Source organism: Tachysurus fulvidraco, chromosome 24 (assembly GCF_022655615.1).
Source record: "Tachysurus fulvidraco isolate hzauxx_2018 chromosome 24, HZAU_PFXX_2.0, whole genome shotgun sequence".
Taxonomy (NCBI): Eukaryota; Metazoa; Chordata; class Actinopteri; order Siluriformes; family Bagridae; genus Tachysurus; species Tachysurus fulvidraco.
Genome location: NC_062541.1, coordinates 483400 through 496075, shown reverse-complemented (window position 1 = coordinate 496075; position 12676 = coordinate 483400). Strand labels below are relative to the sequence as shown.

At 42.6% G+C, this 12676-nt stretch overlaps 1 protein-coding gene across 2 annotated transcripts; it reads left to right on the top strand.

Moving 5' to 3' along the window:
* The first annotated feature begins 2454 nt into the window (after positions 1–2454).
* On the top strand, positions 2455–12043 carry si:dkeyp-113d7.10. 2 transcript variants are annotated; one of them, XM_027155574.2, is made up of 4 exons: positions 2455–3445; positions 5617–5760; positions 7576–7854; positions 8721–12043. In XM_027155574.2, exons 1-4 carry the CDS (start codon positions 3148–3150, stop codon positions 9122–9124), a joined length of 1125 nt encoding a protein of 374 aa, XP_027011375.1. In that variant the 5' UTR covers positions 2455–3147; the 3' UTR covers positions 9125–12043. The 2 variants fall into 2 exon arrangements, with proteins under 2 accessions (XP_027011375.1, XP_047663752.1); XM_047807796.1 differs by having other exon boundaries at positions 2458–3445; positions 5617–5910.
* Positions 12044–12676: the final 633 nt, after the last annotated feature.

Below are 12676 nucleotides of genomic sequence, written 5' to 3'. Positions count from 1 at the left end.
ATCGTGTCCTCACAGCCGGACAGTTGACTTTTAAACCATTACATTACAAGACAAACTACATGTGTTATTTTTCTGATGTGTCTACATCAGTCTCATGGATTTATAATATTGTGCAAATGGATGATAGTATGTACACACACACACACACACACACACACACACACACACACACACACACACATCCTGTGCAGAAATTATAATATACACTAATATAAACAGTTGAACATTATGTATGATTTGCCAAACTAATCAGACAATCAGATTATACATGTAAATGTCTGATCCTTCAGACTGACACTAAAGAGGAGGAATGAGGTGTTTAATATTAATTCTCAGAACAACAGTTTGACAGTTCAATTATTTTATTGGTTAATGTTTATAAGTTTATAAAGCCATTAATTAACACTTATTTAGCACTGTGGTGTTTCTAACCATTAGTAACTCACCCTGAATCACTTTCCAGTTAATTAAGTTCAACATTGTTGTGGACGTTTTCAGTGATGTTCAGTATAACTAAAAGTAACCGAGTCCCAATTCAGTTTTTTCTTTTTAAGTTTTACATAAATATTAATATCATGATTAAAGATATACCGTTGTATATCCATCTGATTTCTGTTTATAGTAACAGCAATATATGCTTATAGCACTTTTGTTAATTCAGTTTATGGTTATAGCAATCTGTATATTATGTTCATAGTACACACACATCTGTAAATGACTTCTATATTCCCATTTTATTTAATGTACAAACTGTATATCCTGCACTTACTACTATTGCACTCTGGTTAGACCTAAACCGCATTTTGTTGCCTTGTACTTGTGTAATAACAATAAAGCTGAATGAATCTAATCTAATCTAATCTAAAGAAGGAAATGTTCAGGTACATTTCTGTCACCCAGTGTGCAAAAAAATGTAATGGACCTTTGCAGTTACTGCTTAAGCTCCTAAAATGTGTTACGGTAGATTCACTCCTGTGTGAGAATGTCTAAAAAAATATAAAGAAATTAGCAGGGTTTTTTTACTCTAGGATTTTGACTTTAGTGCAGATTAGTGAAGTTTTAAAGGAAAGTGTGTGTGTGTGTGTGTGTGTGTGTGTAAAGGAAATGCATGACATGCTCAGTAGTTACGTTCCTCTGTGTCCTCTAAACATTTCTAAATATGAACATTTTATTACGGTTTGGTTTTGAGAGTTTTTTCAGATAATCGGAAAATGTCTTTAAAATGTCTTCGAAGTCATCAGTAACTTTGATCCCTAGATACGAAGGAAAAGAAACGATTTAAATGAACACACAGAGTTTATGTTGATTAGAGATCATGTCATATTTTAGTGACATTAAAACTTAAAGGTTTATCTAAATGTATTAGTCTATAGCTGTGATGTAACCTTGTGTTATGGTGTGATTACATCATTCACACACACACACACACACACACACACACACACACACACACACACTCACACTCACACACACACACACACTCACACACACATATAACAGACACATTAAGTGGAGTTTAATGCTGAACTATAACGTGAACCCCACTGAGCTCCAGCTGGACGTCTGTGCTGCTTTTATAATAACATTTATATTGTGATGAAACTGTACACATTTAAGCAGTGAAGATAAACACAACCGACTGGTTCACGGTGAAACAGAAAGGAAATAAAGGTGTATAACAAACACTGATGCTATTCAGACCAAACACACCACAAACACTGACGAACAACAAAAGAAGCGCGTCATCAGCCGCCATTTTCCATAAGCACGACTTCCGGTGTCGTATTTACACGAATATATAATATGCGCGTGTCATTAAAGCTGTTTGTACTTTACTTAAAGCTCCACTGACAGAACGGGATGTTAGTTCATATTTCAGCTCGACTGTAGGACATTTTATCAGACACATTTTCTGCTTTTATGACTAAAGTTTAATCCGCATAGTTAGCTTCAAGCTAATGTGTGACGTCTCAATGCGCCCCCTAGCGTTACTACAGCCTAAATGCCCGGATGCAGTGACTGCAGTGAGCGCGAGGTCATTATATATTTATATATAAGCGACAGACGTTACTAATGTAACCACGCACAGGAAGTTCATCAGTAAACAACAGCCACTTCCGGTGTGGGAGATAAGGCCTTAAATGTTATTGTAACATGAACATTTTAGAGCTGTATATAATTATATTTAATTACATTCAAATAATGAAACTTTACCAGATTTATGATTTATGAGACCAAATTAGTTATAAAATAATTTTATACTTATATCATCAATGAGCACAGAAAAGGGCAGAAAACTGCAGAAAAAGGGCTTCAAAACAACCAAATCCTTCCCCAGTGAAAATGGCAGTGGGAAATAAATGTTATAGCAGCTCTAATATTTTAATCAGAAATGTCAAGTCAAGAAGCTTTAATTGTCATTTCAACCATCTATAGCTGACACGGTACAGTGACATGAGACAACAGGAGACAACATGAGACATCATGAGACAACAGGAGACAACGTTAGACATCATGAGACAACAGGAGACAACATGAGATATGAGACAACATGAGATGACATGAGACAACCAGTTCTCATATACAACCAAACAGAAACATCTTACAGCCTACACCACTGACTACAAACACTTGTTATGACAGATCCACTTTTTTCATCCACAAGGATAAATCTGGGAAATAAACAGATGGCTGCTTTAATGGAGATGGAGGTTACAAACTGCAGCTCTAACAGAATCCAGTTGTCATTTACATCTGAGCAGTTAAGGGCCTTGCTCAAGGAGCCAGGAGATGTGATCTCACAACCTTAATGATCATTAGACCAACACTTTTACCAGTGATCTACCACATCTGGTATTATGCGCTGTGAAAAGTGTGTAGGATCGTGAGGAACATCAGGAATATGACTAATAAAGACGAGGCGCTTTATGCATGCGCGTTGTTGTGTGTCGTTACGGCACAGAATGTCACAAAGGGGTGTGTTTGTGTGTGTGTGTGTGTGTGTGTGTGTGTGTGTGTGTGTGTGTGTGTGTTGCGCAGAAAGGGAAGGCATCACCGTGTTGTTCCCCTCCTGGTTCTCCTCTCCTGATTTGTTTTTAACAGAAGCATGAGAGCAGATCTGAGTGTCCACACAACGGAGGAGAAAAGATGAACGGCGCGCTGTACATCTCGTTTTTTCAGGGCCAGCTGGAGTCGGTGCTGGAGCAGGTGGTGCAGGTCGCAGTGACCGAGATCACAGGGACGGTCGGGGGCAGTCTGAGCTCCATGCTGCTGGAAACGGCCCGTAAGGAGCAGGAGAACCAGCGGCTCAGAGACACCCTGCAGTCTGCGGGACGCGCGGAGAGAGAGAGCGGGGAGACGGAGGACCCCGAGCCGCAGCATGCCGCCTCTAGGCCCGCATATCTACACGACTCCGTCCGGCACGAGCAGAAAAGACGAGCTGTGGGTAAGAAAGTGGCGGAAATCTGCAGTGTTTGTAACTCTGAGGTGTTTGTTTCAGGGTCACTTTGTGTTTAGGGAAAAACAATAACACGAGATTTAAAAAAAAAAAAAAAAAAAGCGGAAGCAGGGGGAAGGTCGCTCACTTCCAGGGCGCTTAAATATGCGCCAGTTATTTACATGCCACGAAGTGTGTGTGTGTGTGTGTGTGTGTGTGTGGGGGGGGGGGGGGGGATTCCTACATGCTCCTCTGTAAACCATCATCATCTACATCAACACACACCAACTAATATAAGAGAAATACAATAAATAATATAAAGTGTTTCAGAGCCGTTAAGAAACCTGTCTTTAAAATACCACCATGACGTAGTTGGTGACTCATCCTGCACTAATCTTGTGTTTATCCAATTAACTTCAATATAGAATGTATAAGCCCCGCCCTATGGGCGTGTCTTGCTCTACAGTAGCATCTATAAACATTGTTCATCTGTGTGTTTTTGGCCGTGATTCTTCACACTCACACACACACTCACAGACACACACACACACACACACACACACACACACACTCACAGATACACACACTCACACTCACATACACACACTCACACTCACAGACACACACTCACACACACACACACACACACACACACACAGAAACACACACACACACAGACACACACAGAGACACACAGACACACACACACAGACACACACACTCACTCACACAGACACACACAGAGACACACACACACACACACACACACACACACAGACACACACACACTACCTTTTTTCCAACAGAGAAAGAATGTTTGGAGTTTATTCGTGTGGAAGCTGTTACCCCAGCTGTGTTGTGTTATTGACTCTGAGCACTGATATTGACTCATGTATGTTTAGATGGTTATTTCTTGGGGGTCAAAGTGACCATAACACAGAACCTAACAGTCTTCTTATCCTAAATGATGTTCTGCTGCTATCAGAAATAATCCCAGTGTCATAAGGAACATTTTACTGTACTGTGCAGGATGCTGTGCTACTTGTCCTGTAGTTTCACTGTGTAAAGGGAAGTCGTGTTAAAATGATCCAGGAGAACATCATTCCTAACCTTTCTGTCCAGGAGAACATCATTCCTAACCTTTCTGTCCAGGAGAACATCATTCCTAACCTCTCTGTCCAGGAGAACATCATTCCTAACATCTCTGTCCTGGAGAACATCATTCCTAACCTCTCTGTCCAGGAGAACATCATTCCTAACCTCTCTGTCCTGGAGAACATCATTCCTAACATCTCTGTCCTGGAGAACATCATTCCTAACCTTTTTGTCCTGGAAGACTTCACCATACTTTAGTCAAGTCCAGAAGCTTTTGTTGTCATTTCTATTTATAGCTGACGCAGTACACAGTGATATGAGACAACGTTGCTTTATGATATCGTTATGATCTCCCCTTCAGTCACAGCTCACACCTCGGGGTACACCCATGGACACACAACTGTCCTTTACCTCACATGTTGTTAATGTGACTCGCTCATGTCCATTTCTTCTCTACAACATTAGAAGCATTTGGTCATTTTTCTTCACCCCCACCCCCCCAACCGCTGTGCTCCCCCACCGGCTCCTGTAGCCAAACACATCAGATTTAAACACCGATGATTGTCTACCAGAGCAGCTCCCTTTTACTTCAGAGCCCTCCTCAGTCCTCACACTGCGCCTCGCTGCCTCAGAGCACTGAGGCCCTAACAGCACTGCATCACTGGTCCACCATCTCTCAGGGTAAGAGGGAGGAACACATCAAGACTCTTCTCTGTTCTGTACCGAGGGGGTGGAGTGAACTTCACCTAGATGTCTGAACAGCAGAGTCACTGGCTGTCTTTAAACCACGTGTGACCTCCTGCCTCTTCCTGAAACAAAAAACTAACACTTTTCCCTTGTTTATGTGTATAAAAAAACCAAACTGAAGCAAACTGAACAGAGTTGTAGGTTGATGGTTCCTTAAGTCTGTGGTAGAGACTTTAATCCTTGTTGAGGGTTTGACAGGTCTGGAGGTTTAGGAGTGAGTGAAAGAGTGCTGCAGATAAAACTCAGCTCTAATCTCTTCTGCTCTCGCTGTCCACTGGATTCTTGTCTTTTAACCTACTTGTGTGTGTGTGTGTGTGTGTGTGTGTTTTCCCCTGCAGGCCAGCTGAAGGTGGTGATGGAACGTGTGCTGGAGTTTGCTGTGCGTGAGCTCAGTAAGATCGTAGAGGACAGCTTTGATGATGTTCTTCTGGAGCTCAGGAAAACAGACCGGGAGAATGAGGAGCTAATGGAGAAGCTACGTGGTAAGGTGGAGGAGAACGGAGCTGGCAAAGTGGAGATAAATGAGTCTCAGGGGGACCAGGTGGGATCTCCAAACATCACTGATGTAGTGAAGGAGGAGGAGAGAGCAGATGAAAAAGAACAGGGAATGGAACAGCTGCAGAACACTGAAGGTACCTGTTCCTCTCTAACGTCCTGCTTCTCTGTCTGACCCACAGAGGGCGTTGGGGCTGAGGGTACGTGTCGGGGTGATACCACGTGTCTGAGGGATAGTTTCCACATTTAAATGTGCAGAGGACAGATTGTGTTCATATGTAGAGCTGACAGAGAGAGCTGCAGTAGTCCGGTGTCGAGATGACAAGAGACTGAAGAAGTACCTGAGCAGTCTGTGTGGGGAAACATGGCCGAATCCTTCTGATGTTGTAGAGAAGAAACCGACATGAGCGAGTCACATTAGGGACGTGAGAGGAAAAGGACAGATGAGTGTTCATGGTTACCCCAAGGTTGTGAGCTGTGGCTGAAGGGGAGATCAGATCGTTGTGCAAGGATATAGTAAGGTCATGACCTGGAGATGAATCACCTGATGATGAGCAGGTCAGGTTTACTGGGATTGAGCTTTAACTGATGCTGAGAACCGAACAGAAGCTGTGGGGTCTGGTTGATCAAAGAGAGGAGAGGAAAGTATCTGTGGCTGAGTCCAAGTGTAGTGACGAAAAAGTGTCAGGATCTGAGACAGAGTGGAGGTTACGACAGGTAAGACTGAGATGCTGAAAGGTAGCTTTAGGAGAGTGATGGTGAAGGATACCAGGTGATGATCAGACAGGTGGAGTGGGGTAGCAGTCGCATCTGTAGCTGGGGAAGGACGGGTGAAAACCAGGTCCAGGACATTGTCTCCTTTGTGTGTGGCGACGTAGCTGTTGGACGTCAGGGAAAAGGACTCCAGAAGAGGAAGAAGATTGTAGCTTGTCAGAGGGGAGGTTAAAAACACCAAGCACCGTCAGGGGGGAGCTATCGGAAGGGAAAGCACTAAGCAGTGAGTCCATTTCTTCCAGGAAGTCCCCTAGGGGACCAGGAGGGCAGTAGACAACAATGATAACAAGGTTGATAGGAGAGGGAACTGAAATGGCATGAAATTCAAAAGAAGAGATGGTTAAATGAGAGAAGAGGAGAGGTGTAAAGCTCCATCTCCATGACAACAATAAACCTGTACCACCACCCCTGCCTGTTTCTCGTGGTGAGTGAGAGAAAGCATAGGCAGAGGATGGAGCAGCTGGTGTAGCAGTGTTCTGTGGGGACGTCCAGGTCTCTGTTAGAGCAAGAACATCACAGGAGTAATGGGAAGTTAAAGCAGAGATAAAATCAGCTTTCTTTACAGCAGACTGACAATTCCAGAGCCCACCTACCCCCAGTGTGTGAGACTTACAGAGGAGGGTAGATGGGGTTACTGGGACCTCTGCTCTGTAGATGAGAGCGTCTGCGACAGTAAGTGATGAGTACAGAGACGGGTTTGAGGAACATATCTGCAGTCATCCGAGTGTGTGAATTAAGGTATGGTGTAATAAATCAAACAGCACTAGACACTTGTGTTACAGTGTGAGAGAGAGAGATACTTACAAACCGCTACAGACCCTTCAGTATAAATAGGTAAGCCCCGCCCACATTCACACCGTAAGGGAGACTGAAACTACTGCTGATTAATCAGCTGAGAGAACAACAAAGACCAACACTATCAACACTGCTAAAGAATATAACACAATTCACATCACACTACTGTAGAGCAAAGTGAGTTAAGCAGAAGTGTGTGTGTGTGTGTGTGTGTGTGTGTGTGTGTGTGTCAGACTCTGCCCCCCCGACAGTGATCAGCGTGTCTCAGGACTGGGTTCCAGTGCTGGATCAGGTGTTCGGTCAGAAGTGGTGTGCTGACATTTGGCCCGTTAAAGAACCCGGAGACATTAAAGCAGAACAGTCATGTTTCCCTTCTGAAGAACCAATCAGATCAGACTCAGCGCCACACAGGAAAGACGAGAGCCAATCAGATCGGCCACAGTGGCTTCAGGATGCTGGAGCCCTGACTGTGAATTTTGACACCCAGCAGACTTCCGAGACACGTCTGAAGGGTGAGACACCACAAATAAAGAATAACAGACAGACAGACAGACAGACAGACAGACAGACAGACAGACAGACAGACAGACAGACAGACAGACAGATGGGTGTGGACACACATAGACGTTCAGTGAGGCACACAGACAGACAGATGGGTGTGGACACTCAGACAGACACACAGACACACACACAGACACACAGACAGACAGACAGACAGACACAGACAGACAGACAGACACGCACACAGACAGACACACAGACAGACACACAGACAGACACGCACACAGACACGCACACAGACACGCACACAGACACGCACACAGACACACACAGACAGACAGACACACTGACACACACACACACAGACACACACAGACAGACACACAGACAGACAGACACACAGACAGACACACACACACAGACAGACAGACAGACAGACAGACAGACACACACAGACAGACAGACAGACAGACAGACAGACACACAGACAGACACACACACACAGACAGACAGACAGACACACAGACACACACAGACAGACAGACACACTGACACACACACACACACACACACAGACAGACACACTGACACACAGACAGACTGACACACAGACAGACAGACACACAGACAGACAGACACACAGACAGACAGACAGACAGACAGACAGACAGACAGACCTTTGCTTGTAATTGCTGCTGAATTTCTGATGTAAACACAGCTAATAAACTCCTACTTAATGGTTAATAAAGAGTTAATTAACAGTTAATCTCAGATTTATTTCAGTCGTCTGTTGGTGATTATAGTTAGAAGTTAAATGCTGCTGTGTGTCTGCGTCATTACGTCTCCTTACACCGTGGCCCTGTGTTTTGTTTTCTAGAAGATGATGTTCAGTTAAAATCGCCGTCGATGCTCCACCGCCTGCTCACGCTTCCATCTCAGCTGTTAGATGGAGAAGACGAGTCAATGGAGTCAGAGGAGAGTCTGCTGAATGCTATCACCTCGCTGCACAGGGCTCAAACGCCTCACCAGGACACCATCAGAGCGGATGAACGTGATGGTGGCAAAGATCTCGAAGACCAGGAGGAGTTGCAAGGAGAGGAAGAAGAAGCCAAGCCAAGGTCCTGCAGGAGCGGGAGGAAGAACCATGCCTGTAAGACCTGCGGCAAGAAGTTCAGCCGAGCTCATCTGCTCAAAGCGCACAGGCTTACACACAGGGAAGCTCACTCGCCGTTCTCCAAAGTCCACACTCACGCATGCAACGATTCGGGGAAAACCACATGAGAGGACGTTCTCCAGGGTGAAGCAGGAGATTCCATACATTCAGATGAGCTGATGTTGCACCATCATTTCCCAACATTTTATCACAGTATCACATCAGAAACATGTCCAACATGACTCAGGACTGGGGGCAGTGATGATGGTCTGAAGAATCGGCGATGACGATACACGGCGCACGGAATCACCATGACGCACGGACTCATGATCATAAACACTCAGCTAACAAAGTTAGAGTGTGAAGGTACATCAGACAACGTAAGGAACTTTTGATTCTCCACTTCATTGTGTTTGTGTTGTGAGGAAGTGATCTTTAACCATTTAAATATATGACAGATTAACCAGAGAGAGTTTTGTGCTGAAATAAAGTCTTGTCTCTGGCTGTGTTTCCATCCGTATGTTCAAGTCCAGCTCTCAGATCATCTCAAAACATTTACCTGAACACCAGCGTGTCCCAGTACCCCTGTTTGTCACCTGACCATGTAGGGTGGTTCCTCACTGTCGAGAGGTGACAGAGGGAAAAATGTTTACTTGTAGTTACTGACAGATGTCATGGTTAAACATGTTAAAGTCCCGCCCACTTCCCCAGGAACAGAATGAGACGACATGTCGTCACACACAGTATCTCAGACTAGCTCGGAACATCAGCGGCATTGAACACGGTTGGATGGAAACACCAGGTCATGTCATGTGACATTTTAATTGAAAATAAATACATAAACTTTACAGTCCTCACTTGTTCACAAATACCTCTTCACACAACCGGACTAGATTTGTCTGGGTTTCTGATCAAAGCTAAACACAGATGAAGAATTAAAGGGTTTGATTTCTGCAAACTTCAGAAGTGCGTGACAGAAATTGTTCCTTCTCCTGGAGCTGTAAAACTGGAAATCCCAAACAGTCTGAGCTTTTAACTAGACATCACGTCAAAGAATATAAGAATCTAAAATAAAAAAATTCCATAGTTTACCCGGTTGTGTATTATAGGCTAACGAGTCATAATAATAATAATAATAATGTTTTTGCAGTATATTTGTACAACTGATCATTAGTGCACGCTGTGTTCTGAGTGTTTAATTATAAATAAGTGATCAGTAATAATCAGACCTTCTCCAGATGAGATTAGACTGAAGGTGTTGAGGAGAAGGTCAGATGTGTATGTAGAGACTCGGAGCTTGGTGATTATCTGTGAGCAGCGTTACACATGTACAGAGTCTCCACCGTCAACACCAACAAACTCCAGCTGCTTCCATTTAGTTCATATTAAATAAATAAGTTTATTATCAGGACGTCTCAGCACAGTGTGTTGGGACATGGTTTATCATGAGCTCGATATCTCATCTGCATTTTAATCTGCCAGCTCCAACAGGAACTTCCAGAAGGGACGAAACATTGAGCTTTTACATTTACAGCATTTTGTGTTGTGACCAGTTTCACGTGTGGCGCTAGACTGAACCAGCAGCTCTTTCTAACCATAAACCTTATTAACGTTAGCAGTGATGATGATGATGATGATGATGATGAGTAAAACCGAACGTTACGGCGCTTTCTTATAAAGACCATTTTGCACTTTCGGTTCTTTTCCACACAAACGTACCTCATTGTGGTGTAAAGTCCCCATAGCTCATTACCTCTCAACACAGGGTGATTATTTTAGCATGTATTTGTTTTTTTTATCTCATTTCTGTTTATATGTTTTTATAAAATGTCATTTGGCTATCAGACAGGTTTTATTCTGAAATGCACTGGTAAAAAAACAACAAAAACAACAAAAACAAATGGAAACAGACTTTTATAATTGACTTTAATCCACACAAAGACAAAGACGAGGTGTGGACGACGTCTCCGTGCTGAAGCCGAGGCGAGAGTCACACACAAGGCCAATAAGTTTATTCTGTAGAGATTTGTTTTGTAATTTTTAACTAATTGTGATTCTTATTTTTTTTTTATTTACAATATCCAACATTCCTGACAAAAGAATGTTGATGTGGGTCATGATTTACTTTTTCTTTTGAACAGTTTATCCAAATAATGACTTTGTCAAAAAGAACAAAATGTGAGATTATTTCAAACAATGTTATAAAGTGATGCATTAAAGAGAAACATAAGGAAATGTTAAGTGAGGAATGAAATTTTACATCTGCACTAAATGTAATAATAGCAGTAGCTTCTGTCTGCTTACAGATTTTACTTTTATACAAACACACTCCAAAAGTATTGGAACACCAGAGCAGTTCCTCTGTTTGTCCTTTGCACTGAAGACATTTGTGTTGATGAAAATGAGAAGATCAGAGTTTTAGTACGTGTCCCGATGTTTACATGTAGATGTGTTAATCACCTGAAAACACGACACCTGGGTGTCACGCTGGGTGAGCAAAAGTATCGGAACAGATATACTTAAAGGAAGTTCAAGTCATTAACACTTAACTGCCTCAGACTCCGTCACCAAAGCGCTCCTCACGTTAAGGTTAAGGCCTGTTGTTGGACTTGGCCTGTCTTAAACCTTTCCATTTCCTTTGGTTTGTGTCTTACCTTATGGTCTTTTCCAGCGGCAGATTGTGAGACCTTCACTCTGCCCTGTGGAGGTTTGGCTGACGTCACTGACTGTTGTTTTCAGCTCGTGTTCATCTTTTGAGCTCAAACCCAAATCTTCAGTGTAAAGAACAAACAAAGGAACTGCTTTTGTGTTCAGTACATTTGAAGAGGGCTGTGTGTGTTTAAACAAATAAATAAATAAATAAACTTCACACCTCGTCTGAGGCTGTAGATGATTTCTTGAAATGTATTAATGAATTATGCAACAAAGCTTTGTCCTTAACTGAAAGGTTGTTTTTGTAGAACGTTTCACCCTCATTTTGATGTTCTGATTTTTGTTGTAATCTCAGTAAATTGTGTGAAAAAGTAATAAATGAGTTGAACAAGAAATTAGTTTTTATTGTATCCTCAATCTCTGTGTAACAATTTGCAGCAGTGATGTAATAATGTTTAATATTTACATGTAACGTGAAAAATAACAGTGAGGTGTTATAATGAGGCGTAACAGTGAGGTGTTATAATGAGGTGTAACAGTGAGGTGTTATAATGAGCTGCAACAGTGAGGTGTTATAATGAGGTGTAACAGTGAGGTGTTATAATGAGGCGTAACAGTGAGGTCTTATAATGAGGTGTATCAGTGAGGTGTTATAATGAGGCGTAACAGTGAGGTGTTATAATGAGGCGTAACAGTGAGGTGTTATAATGAGGCGTAACAGTGAGGTGTTATAATGTGGTGTAACAGTGAGGTGTTATAATGAGGTGTAACAGTGAGGTGTTATAATGAGGCGTAACAGTGAGGTGTTATAATGAGGTGTAACAGAGGTATTATAATGAGGTGTTATAATGAAGTATAACAGTGAGGTGTGATAATGAGGTGTTATAATGAGGTGTAACAGTGAAGTGTAACAGTGAGGTGTTATAATGAGGTGATGAAGATATACACGTATGGAATGCTAATGCTGCTGACTGGTAAATGTTGTTCCCATGGCAACCAGTAGTAAGAACACCTAGTGGTGAATTCAT